Raw genomic sequence first — 17,174 nt, 5'->3', positions numbered from 1 at the left:
ACACTTGGTAACCATGTGATAAAAAATGCATTGTAATGGACTTACATTTAATAAAATTTTAATGGTGTTAACATTTTTAAAATTCATTTCAATATTTTAATTAGAACAAAATATTTAAAATAACTAATGGCAATATAAACGTTGAGTTATCAAATTATATAAAAATTAAAATATCAAATTTCAATGTAATATAAAAATAAAAGTTGAAATTTGATTAGATTTTAAATTTAACTTTTATGTTAATGATGTAAAAAGGAAAAAAAATTATGGACGCTTGGTCATAAATATAATCTAAAAAGATAATTTCATAAAGGGAAGATGGTATGGAATTTGATGTGCAAAGTTAATTCATAGTACCGACTTTATTCTGATTCAATCAAAATTAGTTTCAAGTCTAATGTTGATTGAATGGAAGATGGTTAATTTAAATCTATACATTAGCTAAACCATGTCATTTCCCTATCCAGACAAAGGGCTCCATTTGGACCCAACTCATCATATCTTTACCCATGTTTTAACACCAAATTTGTCAACCCAATTATGTCCTATTTCATTGTCATAAAAAATTGTCTGGCGATAAGACTTTTAAGACTGGTAGTTTACCTTCTGCTCTCCAACCCAATGTCTATATATATTTATTAGTATTATGGAAGTCCATGTACTATTTAATTCTTTTACTCAATAAATGAACAAATTAATCTTTATACATTAAATTAAAGAGCAAAATGACCCTTTTATGTTAAATATTCCATCTATTTGTACGATTAAAAATTATTGGCATGACTGATAGAATAGCCAGATAATGTGAAGTGCCATGTATATTTCATGCTGACATACAAAAACTAATTTTTAACAACAAAATGGATAAAATTTTAATAGATAAACCAGTTTATTATTTGATCTAACATATATGAACTAATTTACTCATTTTTTTAAAAATTAACGAGACAAAATGCAATCCAATTCTTAATACATGGACCTCTATGATACTTTTATTTGGAGCTAAGTGACCTATTAGATGCATCATATACCACACAATATGCTACCAATCTTTACCCATGTACATTATCAGACTTTAAGATTGCACATCTCCAATAAGTTATATTGCTTATGACTTCAATTTTCATGTTCATGCATGCATTTCTAGGGCTAACACTAGCAGCTATTGACAAGCAACAATATTTTGATGAATCTAATCAAGGCAAGACAAGATTACATTTCCAAACGGTATTTTATGATTCAAAAGGATCATAACATAATTCCCAAAAGAACAAAAATCAAGAGAATCACCAATCAATTGTTTCCTTTAAGCAAAGCCAAAAATCCAAAGGCATATCACATTTCTATATATTGCATTCAGTTTGTGAGCGAAAAACCCACACACAAAAAATATATAAATTATAGAAAAAGCTCCGGTCTAATTACCTATTTAGCCCCAAATGAACCCTATCCTTCCAGTTAGAATGAAACCTATTCCCACTTGATCTCCAAATGGTTGATTGAAATGGATAGCCAATTCTCAGCTCCTCCAAACCAAAAGGAAGAAAAATGGGAAACCCAAAAACTTCCAAGCCTTCAATCCTACGACTGTAAACACACTATTTACATGCAACCAAAAGTTCAAGACCTACTAATATTTAAAATGTTACGAAACACTGGCCAAAACTCTCCTTAGCTCAGATTTCTGTTCTGTCGTTAGCCTTGATGGGTACTTGACATCTAACTTGATCCTCAAATTACCCTTCCTCCCCGCTTCTTTCGAGATAGGCATTCCTTCATTTGGAACCACAATCTCGGCACCAGGCTTGACGATCTCAGTTAGTGGTATCACGAGACTCCTCCCATCCAGGGTAGTCAGGTCAAGAGTCCTACCTGTGAGGGCCTCTAGCAGAGTAATCTCTTGATTGACGACCAAATCGTTACCATCCCTCTTATAAGTAGCATGTGGCTTCTCCTCTATCACAAAAATCACATCAGCAGGAATTACACCGGGCTCCTCATTACCCTTCTCAGGGAATGTGATCTTTGTGCCCCTCTTCCAACCAGGTTTTATTTCAATGGTCAATATCTCCTCCAGAGTCCTAAACTTACTGCACGAAAGTAGCCCAGCTGTCAGGTCAAAGTAACAGAGGGAAGGAATCATGAAAATAACACCACAAAGACCATTAACGAAAATGAATAGAAACCAACTAATGCAATGCCAGACCTAGCATCATCTATCAAACTGACATGAGAATGCTACAAAAAGTTCATGATTATTATTCTGTTCTACTTCTCTAGATGATTTTGAAAATCACATAGATAGCCACAAATAACTGACATGTTCTAATGGCATACACTACAAGAGGAGCTATTGTTTCCCTGCAAATGTTGGTGTAGTAGGCCACAAAGGAATATCAAGGATATGAAAATCACTTAGGTCCGTAGTGAAAAAGGAAAGATAGGTACTAGATATTTCTCATAGGCATAAACCATGCATCCACCTAAAGAGGAAAAGTAAAACTAAAGACAAAGCTCTTACTCATCTTAATTATAATGTTGATCTAATTATTGTAGACATTTTTGGGCTTTATATTCTCTTTTCCATTTTTTTTCCTCAACTGTTACAGCTTAAGTTGTCATGTGCTATACAGAAGCATCGAAGTTTACAATAATACTGGTCCTAATCAACCTCTATGATATGTGGAAGGGCATTAGTTAAAATGACCAAATTACAACTCACTAGAATGGAGTTTAATGTCCAAGTTGGGAAAATGCTTTCTTGCTCAAAGCCCAAGATTTCAGAAGGGAATACACAAGAGACAGTAGCCTGTCGGCAACATGACCAGATATTGTCTCAATGTAAGTAGATAATCACATTTTTTGTGGAGCTTCTGAGAAGGAAAAGACCTGGGGGTGGAGGAGTTACTCATACTTGGTTCATAACTCATAAGAGCGAGGAGTATCTTAGCATCATTTGGCACTTTAGATAATTAGATTTGCAGTAACATTTAGTCCTTGCATTTGCAGATTACTTCAGGAGTAAACACAGTCATCTTTGACTTGGGTAATCCTGTTTTAAAACTTAACCATACATCCAAAACAAATAAAAGGATCCCACTTCAAACCAACTACAAAATCCAAGACAGAAACCATTATTTATGCCAACCCAGAAGAACAATATGACATGTTAGCAAGATCCATAAACAGAATTCCCCACTGGGGGTGATGCCTTTAAAGATGGAATGATAGGGGGTGTATAAACCAATTCTTATCCCAGAATATTCTCCTGCCAAAAAATGAAACAGAATTATTCAACTCCCAGAATCTTTACTTCAGAGAACAAAATGTCCTTACTAATGCATCTTACAGTCTAGAAGAGAAAAGTACCTTACAGAAATTTTAAGTAAGATTATTGAAGAGATTTAGGTGACTCAAAATCACTAGATTCCCTCACAAAGCATCTTCAAAGCTGTGATGTTCAAATAATTGATCACCCTTAACAGGAATTCACTTATTCTGTACAGTAGGAGGGTAGCAATGTTTGAACATATGATCTCTAACCAACCTGAAATACCTGACTAGGGAATGCTAACGGAGTCAACAGTCTCTGCTTGCCTATTGCTAATCTCACATTCCACAAAATTATGGTTTGGTACTTCTTATGATCATCAAGAAAACAGAAGATGACCTTTCCTTCCTCGAGTCAACCATGCAAGGCAATGACTCCCACAACATTGATTTAAGTAAATGTGAAAGTGCTTCAGTTGACCGGAATTCATAGCAAACAACTCGAAATACTTTCTGACCATAAATAAAACCAAATAGAACAAGAAATTTAATCCAAAGAAAAAACAATCATGTAGAACAATCCATCCTCTTCAAATTGCGAACTACTAGTTGGAGGAAAAGTATCTTAATTACTCACACCACTAGCATTGGATGCCAAATAGAATGTAGCTCAAACTCAACTCTAGTAAAAATATATCATTTGCATCTTTATAAGAAGCAATTAAAAATATAGCATTGCCTGCCATCAAGCAACAAAAGGGTTCTTGTACTCCAACAAACATTTCACTACCAGACAAACAAAGTTCTCGTCTTTTCAATGACATAAATCCCAATAAAAAATAATAATATCAAAAGACAAATATCAATTTATCCATCATTAAAGTTAAAAGACTTATAAATTTAAAAAAAAAAAAAAGAAGCTTAGCTTACCCTGAGACGGAAGGGTCAAAAACATTCCTCGCAATCCTCATTTTCTTCTTGGCACCTTTATAAAGCTCTTCCAAGCTACAATGCAACACATTTTCCACGGCAGCGGCTTTCCTCAATTCTCCATTACTAGTAGTGCTACTAGTCCCGTAACCATTACTATTCCTAAAATGCCCTTCTCTAAACCCTCTATTTCCTCTTCCACCATTGGCCTCCGCCCCAAACAGCTCCTCGTATATATCATCCGCGTCCCTCGGCTTAAACCTGAAAGAACCCGTATTCGGTTGCTGCTGCCTCTGATTATTATTACTATTATTATAGTAATGGCCAGCTCCGCGGGGATACGACGCCGACGTGGAAGCGTGAGATTGGTTAGGAGGCGGGAATTGTCCGGATTTGAGAGCCTCCTCGCCGTAAAGATCGTAGATCTGTCGTTTCATCGGATCTGATAGAACATCGTAAGCTTCGGAGAGAAGCTTGAATTTGGCTTCGGCTTCGGGTCTTTTGTAGGAAGGGTTCTTGTCGGGGTGCCAAATCATGGCCAGCCTCTTGTAAGCCTTTTTGAGATCCTCTTCGTTGGCGTGACGATTCACTTTCAGAATATTGTAATAATCGACGCCCATGATTCTGTGTTTTTTTTTTTCTTTCTTCTGTTTGTTTGGCTAGAAAGAAAATATTGAGGAAGAAACGGAGAATGTGAAACTGAATTATGGAAGGGAAGGCTGTGACGGGAAAAGAAGATCTGACGGTTAAAAAAGAAAAAAGAAAAAATTGAATCTTTTCGTAATATATAATAATATAAGATGATATCTTCAAAAAGGTGTGGGGCCGATACGAATAACGTGCTGCTAACTACGTTTCTAAGATATGGCAACCAATTGATATATTTGGATGCAAAAGTTGAAACCGATTCTTAATTGAAATTTAAAAAAAAAAAAAAAACTATTAGTGGATTGAGTTTTTTAACTTTGATTAATATTTATATTGTTGTTAATAGGTGGATGTGAATTCTAGTGTGTCGATGTGTATGGGTTGGAAGGAGCTATGCGTAGTTTAGACATTGTGTAAAAAAATAGATATAATCAGAAATTGTTCAAAAAAATTAAAATCATAAATTTTACAAATTTTTAAAAAATTATATATTACTCTTTTTAGTAAAACGAGCCCATAAGTGTTTTTATTAAATGTGTATGATTTGTTATATAGGTGAATCGAATTTTAGATAAGTAATATTGTCGAATTAGTGACTAATTATGGTACAAGGACTAAACCATAAAGGTGGTAAAAGTTAATCACTATAGATTTTATTAGTTAAAAGGCTTATATGGTAAATTAACCAAGGTTTAAAGTGGAAATTAACTACTTTTTAATGGTAGTGGATGGTTGGATTGATTTCCTTTATTAAAATAGTAAAACTTTAATAATAATATGATATACATAAAATATGAAAAGAAAAGTTATCATACATTTTATTTCTTTCATCTTCAACCAAAAACACAAAACAAAACTTGAGAAACCATTGTTTTACTTCAAACTTGTTTGATCCTCTTGCATGATAAGTCAAACTAAGCCCATTTTTCTTAAATTTTATGTTTTGGGATCGTTGAAGCTCGATTTAGCTAACCCGAGTGTTATTTTTCAAAACTGTTAAAGTTTCAAAGTGTTACCATTGAAGAATGCTTGATGAAATTGATATTATTTGGTTAGATTTGATGCTTAGATATGAAAAAGAACTAAATTGTAAAGTGAAAATTGATAGTTTTGAACTTAGTGACTAAAGTATAACTATTTCAAAATTTACATGAAATTTTGTAATTATAGATAATTTAGGGTTATAAAATGATGGAATTGAAATCAGATTGAAAAACAAAACTTAAATGTAAAAGTTATAATTGTTTGGTTTTAGAGACTAAATTAAATAAAATGCAAAACTTGAGGAAATATCTGATAGATGAAATTGAAATGATACATGATTATAGTAGGTTGTTAATTGATGTTTGGAACTGATAATTTAACTGAATTATGATATAGATCGAGATTTAAACTGATCGGAGGATAATCACGAAAAAGGGAAGATTGTATATTAGTCCCTGAAAGCTTATCCGTTGTTGTTTTTTCCATGTAAGTCCATATGGTATGATTGTATTTAAATTTTTATATAATTTAATTATGAATTTTGTATGTTAGATAGTAATTTTAAACTGTTTCAATTTGGTACAAAATGTGAGATATGGACTAAATTGTAAAGAAATGATAAATTGAATATGATGAATTTAAATTTAAGATATTTATTGAATTGATAGTTGATTATGATTGATTGAATCGTATTGGTATGAATTTGATTTATTAAAGATATAGATGACTAAATTGAAAATAATGTAACTTGGTGAAATTGGCTTGGAATTGAGACGAATCATGCTGTGCTATGTATGAAATGATATCTTAATTGATGAATTAATGATATTGAGATCGATATAAAGAGAATCGAATTTATAATGAAATTGGATCTCTGATTAGCACTTCAGTGCTCTCTATTTAGCACTTTTATGCTTTCTAATTATCACTTCTAGGCTCTCTAATTTGCACTTTTGTGCTCTCTATTTAGCATTTATGTACTCTCTGATTGCACTTTGGTGCCTTTGATTGTACTTCGACGCCTCTGATTGCACTTCGTTGCCTCTGATTGCACTTCGGTGCCTCTGTTCAGCAATATGGTGCATTCTGGTGTGGTGTAGTTATCTATGTATCTGAATTGGTTTACTAGAGTTCATTGGACAAAATGGTTAATATAAATTATGAATCAATAACAAAATGGTATGATTTTTTTATTGAATTTCAGCCGGTAATACGAATAACACGGAATGAGTAATCGAATTAACATGTAAAATAATAATGTTTAAAAAAAATATAGATGAGAGTATCGGCGTAACACCCTATACCCGACCTGATCGTCGAGTCTGAACTATAAGATGCTACATTCGATATTAAAATTTTACTTATACTTTCAGCATTATTATCCACAATAATAAAAGAACAAAGACAAAGAATAAATTTGATACCATTACTAAGTAAATTCAAAATTTTCAAGAGTCTATATCGATGATAAAACTTTAATTTAATATAAAACAATTTGACCAAGTAAACTTTAACCTATTAAAAAAAGCACTTAATTTCATTTACAACAAAGACCTTGAGACTCTGTCTCTGGGTCACCTCGTTGTATGCATGTTACAACTAAGAAACAAATTTTTCGTTGCACGATGAACTCTGGCTTGGTCCTTTCTCGAACTCTCAAAATACCCCATTTACCTGCATTAAAATATAAAACAACTAAGTTCTAAAGAACTTAATGGGTTTTCATACCTTATTAACACATCACAAACACGTTTGCACTTCGTGGCTGGGACTTCACGATTTTCTTGCCCGTATTAGGACAGTACGCCAATTTCATTGTCATAGTGATTACATCATGGACTGATCTGCTCAGGCATGGCACGTTTCCCTCAATAATACTATTGCTTATTCATTCTTACAAACTGAAGAATAATCTATCTTACTTGGTTGTAGTTGATTTATCATTGACTACTTGGAAGCAGAAGATTTCATGATTGGCTATACTAAGCCTAGCCTACATACAAAAGAAGGTGTAGACATTTTTAAGGCAACAACATGATCTGTTGTAATTTAGTGTAGCAGATTAAATTAGTTTTCACATTTGAGAAGCTTGAATACCAACACTTTTATTATGTTTTAATTAAGTCTTAGTTACGTTTATATTCAATAAAAAGTGTAATTTGAGTCTTTTGTCGACCTTAGGGGCCGAATGAGGCCTAAGGGTGAGCTAATACACTTTATGAGTGTGTAGAAGACTAATAGAGGGCGTACCAACTCAATATTGGTCATTGTGTTGCAATACGGGGAGTTTGATGTTGCAACATAGGGAGCAAAGAGACAGAATTCCAAGACTGCCTTCAGTGTCGTGACATAACCAAAGGATGTCGCAACATACCCCTGAAGCTACCTTGAGTACGACACTGACGAATAAAAACTAAGATACGAAAATTGTAAAACGAAAAGAAAACTTATATTAGTATATGAACCTAAACATGTCCTTAGTGTAATTGGAAATGAGCAAACCGATTGAAAGACTAATATGTCATCTGTCAAGTCTAATTGAGGAGATGTTTTGCCTTGAGCATCGGAGCGGATGACTCCTAGAAGATAGAAGCATAGATATGACTAATTGGACTGCCAATACAACAGGCTAGACCCAAGAAGAATAAATACTAAATTTGTTTTTAGATTTATTCACTATGATGTTCATGGTTTGACATACCTAAATCCTGAGTGGATGATAAACTATGTATGTGTGACTCGTACACTTCAATGTATGTAAAAGCCTGAGTTCCAATAGATAAGGAATTGAAAGCTGGTGTGTTGGGTGTTCAACTTCTGCAATATATAGTGTCATTTGCAACAGTAGAATTCATAGCCCAAGACATGGGTAAATGATATCCTCTCATTAGCATTAAATGGCTAATGAAAAGTAAACTTGGTCACAAGTTGTTCGTCTTTATGATGAATGACTTGATTACTATTTGATAGTAACTGACTTTTCATGAAGGAAGATGTAATGGTTACCATGAGATAAGATAGGATCATATTGGGAGAACGGATATTATCCTAAAGAGATTAAGGATATCCATGAGGGTAACACACTTATAACAAGGGCATTAGATGAGAACTGATCGAGTTACTTTCGTATTGGTATGCCATTGGGGAGAGATCAGTCAAGATACTATAGTGGAATGACTTTGTGACTAAATGAGTTTATAATTAATAGGCGAAAAGATGGAACTTAATTATAAATCATTTAAGCCTCAATCGCAAATGTTCAGTCGATCTCTCCACTAGCTCGTTGAAACCAAAAATGAATTGCATGTTGAATCAAATGAACAAATATGAATAGAAATGGGAAACATATGGAAAAGATTATGGTTTTCTCCAAAATGAAAATGAAAATGAAAATGGTGAAATGGAATTGTCGAAACCATTTTTTTGAAAACAAAAAATTGTGGTTGACTAAAAACAAAAATTGGAGTCGCCACCGATCCTTTATTGGGGTGTGATCGTACACCTTAAAATGATTTTGGTCTACGAGATTTGAGAAAATAGGCTCGGGAGTCGGTTACACACGAGGAAGGGTTAGCACCCTCGTAACGCCCAAAATTGGTACCGAATCGATTGTTTAATGTCTTAATGCCGAAATTTTGAAAAGATTTTAAAATAGGATCCTTTGAAAAGAAAATTTGAGTAAAATGAATTGAACGATGAGACTCACTTATTTCAAAGAAATAAATTGTCACACTCAGTAAGTTAGAGTGCAACATCTTAAATCCTCAAAATTAAGTTTATCTTTTGACATTTAAAACCTATGCATTTTGAGAAGGATATCTGATTAGTTGGGTCAAATGAGAAAATCAAAACCCAGTGAGTTAGGGTTCGATTTCACAAAATTCCTAAATATCGAATATTGCCTTTATTTTCATTTGTTAGAAGAAACCTCATCTCGAGAAAACAATATGTCATATCCAATGCGTTAGGACACAATGTATCGAATTCCCGAGAATGAGCTTTTATTTGTGTGTTTTGATTAAAGAATAATCTCGATTATTTAGATTCGACGAAAAAAATTGGAACCCAATACGTTAGGGCTCAATTCTTTCGAAGATCCCAAATACCGAACTTTGCGTTATCTTGAAAGTTTTTGAACAAATTGGTTTTGATACTTAAACGATATTAGACGTGACCTTTTAAACGAATAAAGTGTGATGGAGTGATAACGTACAATGCAAAAGGATAATTCAAAATTAAAATGTACACTAATGAATAATGAATAATCAATAAATAAATTTAAACAAGCATAGCAATAATTATCTCAACCATATATCATACAAATAATAACATTGGCAAGTAATAGAAAACTAATTGAAACCAAGCAAATTTACATAAACATAAATAAAACATACAAATTTAAAAATAACTTAAGAAATAAATAGCATGAAAGAATAGGAATGATCATTGATAAACCGTATATGAAAATAAATTTAAAGCAAATAATATATGTTTCAAAAAGAAATCCAAAAATAAAGTTAAAAACATATGAAATATAACATACAAAATAATATATACTTAACCTAAATAAGTATTACATACTAAATAAAAATAATATAAAACCAACAACATCATGTATATAAGGTAAAAATAATTTTAATGAAAGTTATATATGTATAAAATATATATATAGTTTAGAATTAAATAATATATATTACATATGTACATATATATAATAAAAACAATCTAAAAATAACAGTAAATAATAAAGTAGCATATATATATATGTAGGTAAATAGAAATATAATCAAATATAATAATAACAATAATAAATAGTGATAAAAAACAATAGCAATAATAATAAAAATAATTAAGTGATTAGAAAATGCAAGAGGGACTAAACTGCAGTCAAAACAAAATTAACGGATCGCAAATGTAGTTTAAAAAAAACACGGAGGGTCCAAATTGCAATTCGCGAATTACGAGGGGGCCAGATTGGAAATTATTCCATTCCCCAAAACGCAGCGCAGTGACGCGGACTGAAATGAGACAATATCAAAATGCAGGGCAAAAATTAAAAAAAATAAAAGGACCGATTTAAAAATCCTGCAAGAGAAGAAGGGCCTTTTGCACAATATACCCAAGTGTTGGAAAACAGCGAATCCTTCCCCGGGTCGGGTCACCGCGCGGGTCGGAGGCTTCTAAACGACCAATACGGCACCGTTTTAGAGCCACTGAAGCAAGCCTTAAACGGTGCCGTTTTATGCACTATTTAAAGGCCACTCATAACCCTAAAATCAGAGCATTTTCCATTCTTCAAACTGACCAAACAAAAAAAAAAACTAAATACCCCCTTCCCTTTTTATTTCAAACCCTAGAATCCCCAGTCGACTCTGATTCAAACAGAATGAACGAGGATTCCGGCGGTGTACCAGCGAAGGTAAACTCCTTCTCTTTTCCTCCCTTTTTCCTTATTGCTATATGTATATAAAAAATAAAAAATGAAAGAACCACACTAAAAACGCAGAGAAAGAAAATAAGAAGAAAAGAACCACCTTCAAAAACTGATCTTTTGTTTTTGATTTCTTTTTTTGATATAGTATGCGTAAAAAAAAATACAAAGGTTCTTCCCTTTCTTTTATAGCCGAGAGAAAAAGAAAGATAATAAAATAAAAATACAATATATCCATTTTCTTTCTATTGTGTTGTTTTCGTCCCATTTGCAGGTGTACGGAGGCGGTGGACGTGGCGTGTACGGAGGAGAAGGCGCACGCGTACGGAGGCTTGTCACGCGCGAAGGGCTTGGCTGCAGCGCCTGGATCTTCTAGGGTTTTCGTGTGTTGTTTAGTGTTTTGGGCTCATTTAGGTTATTGGGTAATTCGGGTTTGGGTTGTTGTGTAATTGGGCTAATGCGTATAATTTGGGATTTTAGTGATTGGGCTTAAAATCTGAATTTGGCCCATTGTAATTGGACTTTATTAGACTATTTAATTTTGATTTTTTCATTTGGTTTATTTCACTAACGGGCCGGGCAAATTGGGCCTATTACAGGAATCATTTGGAAATGAATGTGGGTTTCTCCAAAATGAAAATGACAATGACCTGGATTTAAATTTATATTTTTCAAATTAAATGAACTTTGAAAATGGAAATAATCATTCAGTCATGGTGAACCATTGAATGAAGAAATATTAGATATATTTTCTCATAGATTCTTTTACAGTAAAGTCATCATGATTTTAACTGAAATAGAATTGGGTTGAGAAGATTATTTACTTGGAAATATATTGAAGTTTGTTTCTGGAAAATAGAAAAACAAATATTTGGTTGGATCAAATTATAAAGTATAGGGTTAAAAGTCTAAGAAGCAATTGTAATTAGACCCGATATGGAAGAGGCTCAAAAGCCTCTTATGGAAAAGGGGTGGACGGAAAACCCTAATTAATAAACTAGGGTTATTGCCACCTATACTTCTAGTTTACCTAGGAGTTCATTTTTCTAGTTGAAATAAACTTCTACAATTTAACAAGGGTTCTACATTCTCTACCTATAAATAGATGATATCGATAGGGCTATTGACAGAACTTTAAGATATTGTTACTCTGCCCGAAAATAGAGAGAATTTATTCTTAACCATTAAACTTATTTTCCTAAATAACAATCTATGCCAGGCTCTATTTGAGAAGAGATTTTCATTTTCACACTTAAATAAAGAAAACTATTTATGGTTCTATGTTTGATTCGAATTGTTCGAGCCCACACTTGAAGTAGTTCGTGGTACGAGAATAGTGGAGAAGATCGTTTGGTTGAAAGCTAGGAACGATAAGTATCTTTCTATCCGAAAATATAGGTACAAATTTTGTAACACCCCCTAACCCTAAACTATCGCCGGAAAAGGGTTACGAAGCATTTTCGAACATATCGGATAACTTATAACTAATTCACAAGTAAATAACATACATAACGTACTTTAATCAATACATCACCTAGATACATGCCGCAGTATCAAAAGAAAGGTACATCACTAAAATTTCTCTAAGGTCGGGATTACTTTGGATGCTGGACCGGTTACTGGCTTTCTACTAACTTGCGCACGGAAACAACCATACGCTGAGTATGGGTATACTCAGTGGTATTACCATAATTCAAATTTATAACATTAATCGACAAATTATATACATTTTTATTTTATGTCTACAATTATTCATTAATTATCTCATACTTTAAATCAACTTGATCATTAATAACAATAAGCAATATTTCACTATCTCAATTTCATTGGATTTTTCACATCTCATTCCAATAGTTCATTACAATTCATATACAATTCATTCAATTTATCACTATATTCAATATCAATTCTATTGCAATTTGTACTCACTAATATCATATAAAAATTTACTCTTAATCACATCATGAACTTTGGGTTCATATCTTCAAATCTCATATCTTGATTTCCAATTCACATATCAATTCACAATTTCACTTTCTCATTTCTTTCCATAGCTCAATCAATCACACTTATTCAAAATTTCTCATTTCAATTATTTACCCCTATTAACAAGACTCGAACCTTGACGGATACACGAATTCAACCAAACACACTAGAATATCCAACCTAACACACCCGGAATAATATAAATCCTTCTTAACACACCAGTATATCATATCCTCCCAAACACACCAATAAGGCATTAGATGCCTCTTTGGATAAACCGAAGCATATATTAACAGAATTATCTTCTCGGTCGAACTACAAATCTCCTCATCACATCACAAATCCTATGGCATGCCATTTGTATCCAATCTAGTCCGATAAGTTAATAGGTATTATTTTACTTTTCCAATTTCGAATTTATTTCCAAAACAATTTCAAATATTCAATCAATTCAAAACATATATTATTTCAATTCACAAAGAATTCAATATCATTTAATTCAATATCGATATTCACCTTATTTTTATTTATTAAACATATTATTCAAAATTCAACAATTACTATTAATAAATTCAATACCAATACGTATTTATCATTCAATTCAATCATGATACTTAGCTCAATTTGCTTATCATGTATATTAATTTAAAATTTAACAATTAATAATAAAATTTGAATTATGGTAATACTAACAGGAATTTTCTCGAATCACTCCTTGTCCACTTTCTCCTTTCCTTTCTCGGACAATAACTCTTGCATGGCATTAGCTACGTAATTAAATAATTAAAAATCATTAATACACAATTTCATCAAAATATTTTCATTTATACCTAAACTTTACCTAAATTCTAATTTAATCCCTTATCAATAATAATTTTATTTTCCCAATCTAACTCCATATTCTCTCTTAATTCTTACTATAAACTCATTTTAACTCTTCATTTTCACCATAAACCCTAATTTCAAAATTCTCTCAATTTAGTTCCTATTAATTCAAAACTTATGTTTTATTTTACAAATCAACCTTTTGCTAACTTCTAACTTGAAATTCAATCAAATTTAATCCCTAATTCTTCAATTTATTCAACATAAACAACATCTAAAAGTTTACTAACTTTCAAAATTTCAACTTCAATCAAATAGTATTTTGTTCTAGGATTCCAAAAATATCAAAATTACAAGAAAATTGACTAAATTGACTTACCAATTGAATTTGGAACTTTTGAAACCCCTAAGCCGTGGTTCTCTTTCTTTTTCTTCTTTCTCTTTTTCTTTCTCAAATTTCGTTTTCCTTCTTTGTTTCTTTCTTTCTCATTTCTATTCTTTCTTTTGTTTTATATATATAATAATATAGTATAATATATTAATAATAATATAATATAAAAGATACTTATTAATTAAGTAAATATAATATAATATAATATATATTTTAAATTAAAAATATCTTAGACTTTTCAATGTTATACCGCCTCAACTTTAAGCAATGGCATAATTGCTTCTTTGATCCCTTTAATTTTTTTTAATCTATACTTAAACTTTTATCTCTATTACAGTTTAATCCTTTTTGTACGACCCATTTTGACCCGGGCCCAATAGGCCCAATAACTAAACCTAAGCCCAACTACCCCAAACCCAACAAAGAATTTCAACACCAAATCAAAGAAAAGAAGAAACCCTAGCCACCTAGGTCTTGACCTCCAGTATGCAAGTCACGACCACCTACCCTTCCGACACCACCCACCGCCACCAACTCGCCCACTTGCACATCAATCACCGCAAAATGGAGCAAACACGCAAGAACAACAAAAACGCAAGAGAAATAGTAAAAATAACATGTAACTTAGGCTATAAAAAAGCCAAATGTCTTCATTGTAAAAGGGGGGGTTCTTCTAAAAAAAGGAGGAAATCAAGAACAAAGATTAAAAAGCAATAAAAGGTCACTCTTTTTTATTTTTGTCTCTTTTTTATTTATTTCAAATACAAAATAAAACAAGAAAGGAGGCATTTTACCCTCTTTACCGACGTCGGAGCGATCGGAGGACGAGGAGACCATTTAGCGGAAAAAGGAGACTTTTGGTCTCCCGTGTCAAAGACGCGGCAATGGCAAGGCCATGACCGTGGCCAACAAAGTGACCCATGGCCGGACCTTAGGCCGAGTTTGACCGAAAGAGGGAGGGGAGAGAACTTTTAAGTTTTTTTGAAATAACAAGGCAAATGATTTTTTTCTAGAAAATTGGCTTAATAGGCTTCCAAACGACGTCGTTTTGGGCGACCTTCTCGAGCACCAAACGGCGCCGTTTTGCTCTTGACCCGATTTCAACCCGACCACTTTGAAGGATCCGTGTGTTTTCAACGGAAGGGCTAATTGCACCTTTAGCCCTTCCGCTTTTAAATGGTATTATAATCAAGTCTTTTATCATTTTTAATTTGGCCCTGCGGTTTTTGCGCTTATTCCAATTTGGTCCTGAACGAAATGATGCGCTAAAGTTTAGGAATATTTGCTCAATCAGCCCTCCATTCTTTGGGCGCGTTCTATTTCGATCCACGCCACTCCTTTCTTATTTTATTTGCGATTTTCACCCCAGATTTACTTTTAAGTGCAAATCAGGTCCTTTTTCGTTACTTTGGTTAATTTATTATTAAAATTGACAAATTTGATGTTATTATTATTATTATTATTATTATTATTATATTTTCCTTTATGTATATATATTTACGCTACTATTATACTATTAGTTCCTCCTTATTATTGTTATATTTTTATTTATATTTACTTATTTAAATTTTAAATAAACTTGTCCTATTATATTACTATTATATAACTATTTATATATCTTTGCACCTTATTTTATATATATGTTTTCTATACCTTATATATACATATATATATATATTTATATACATATTCTTAATTTTCATATATATATACGTAATTCTATACTTTTTATATACTCTTTAATTTGTATATATTTACATACTTTCATATATACATGTTTTTATATATTTCTATTATTTTTATAATTCATATATATATCTTTATTTATTTTCTTCATGTATATTTCGCTATTGTTATTTTATCTTGCTTGGTTTGTCTGCTTTGGTATTTTTATATATTAGTCTCATTACTTATTTATATTTTGTTTTGCTCGTGATTATTTTTACTTACATTATCATCATCATTTCATTACACCCATTTTTTAGATTTTAAAAAAGAAATTTTAAAAATATAAGTAATATTCGGTATTTTAGATCTTCGAGAGAATCGAGCCCTAACGTATTGGGTTCCGATTTTCTTCGTTGAATCTAAATAATCGGGATTACTCTTTTAAAAATGATGAAAAGCTTGTTATCGAGAATTCAATACGTTGTGTCCTAACGCATTGGATGTGACACGTTGTTTTCTCGAAACGAGGAGTTTTCGAAATAAATGCAATATTCAATGTTTAATATTTTGAGAAATTGTGCCCTAACGTATTGGGTTGCGATTTCTTCATTTGATTTAAACAATGAATATTCTTTTAAACTTTATTACACGATTTTTTTTAAACTCAAGTTTTAAACGATATCGGGAGTTAAGAAAAGATTGTGTCCTAACTTACTGGGCATGATCCCTTTCCTAAACCCGAGATAATAAAATATTTTTTTAAATAAATAAAATTTTGGCATTCATTCGCGTATCGGAAATTCGAGACATTGTGTCCTAACTTACTGGATATGATGCTTTCTTTTCGATTAACGTGGAATGTGCCCCTTTCCCAAAATTTTCAACTTTTAATACAAGGATCGTATTTTAAATTTCTTTAAAGTTTTCACTTTTCGACATTAAGACATTAAGTAATCAACTAAGGTACCAATTTTGGGCGTATCGAGGGTGCTAATCCTTCCTCGTGCGTAACCGATTCCCGAACCCGTTTTCTAGATTTCG

General features: G+C 32.2%; 1 protein-coding gene across 1 annotated transcript; it reads right to left on the bottom strand.

Moving 5' to 3' along the window:
• Nucleotides 1–1,277: 1,277 nt before the first annotated feature.
• LOC105788387 (uncharacterized) lies at nt 1,278–4,950 on the bottom strand. Its single transcript, XM_012615269.2, has 2 exons — nt 4,201–4,950; nt 1,278–2,090 (listed from the first exon to the last, which is right to left on the bottom strand). Exons 1-2 carry the CDS (start codon nt 4,818–4,820, stop codon nt 1,646–1,648), a joined length of 1,065 nt encoding a protein of 354 aa, XP_012470723.1. The 5' UTR covers nt 4,821–4,950; the 3' UTR covers nt 1,278–1,645.
• Nucleotides 4,951–17,174: the final 12,224 nt, after the last annotated feature.

The sequence above is a fragment of the Gossypium raimondii genome, chromosome 2, assembly GCF_025698545.1.
Source record: "Gossypium raimondii isolate GPD5lz chromosome 2, ASM2569854v1, whole genome shotgun sequence".
Lineage (NCBI taxonomy): Eukaryota > Viridiplantae > Streptophyta > Magnoliopsida > Malvales > Malvaceae > Gossypium > Gossypium raimondii.
Note: the sequence above shows the minus strand (reverse complement) of the source record. Positions and strands in the feature narration are given on the sequence as shown.

Bases quoted from the DNA above. Each gene is read 5' to 3' on its own strand.
- LOC105788387 (XM_012615269.2), bottom strand. From the start codon at position 4,820: ATGGGCGTCGATTATTACAATATTCTGAAAGTGAATCGTCACGCCAAC. The intron at 2,091-4,200 runs GTAAGCTAAGCT...ACTTTCGTGCAG, and splicing joins TTTGACCCTTCCGTCTCAGG to TAAGTTTAGGACTCTGGAGG.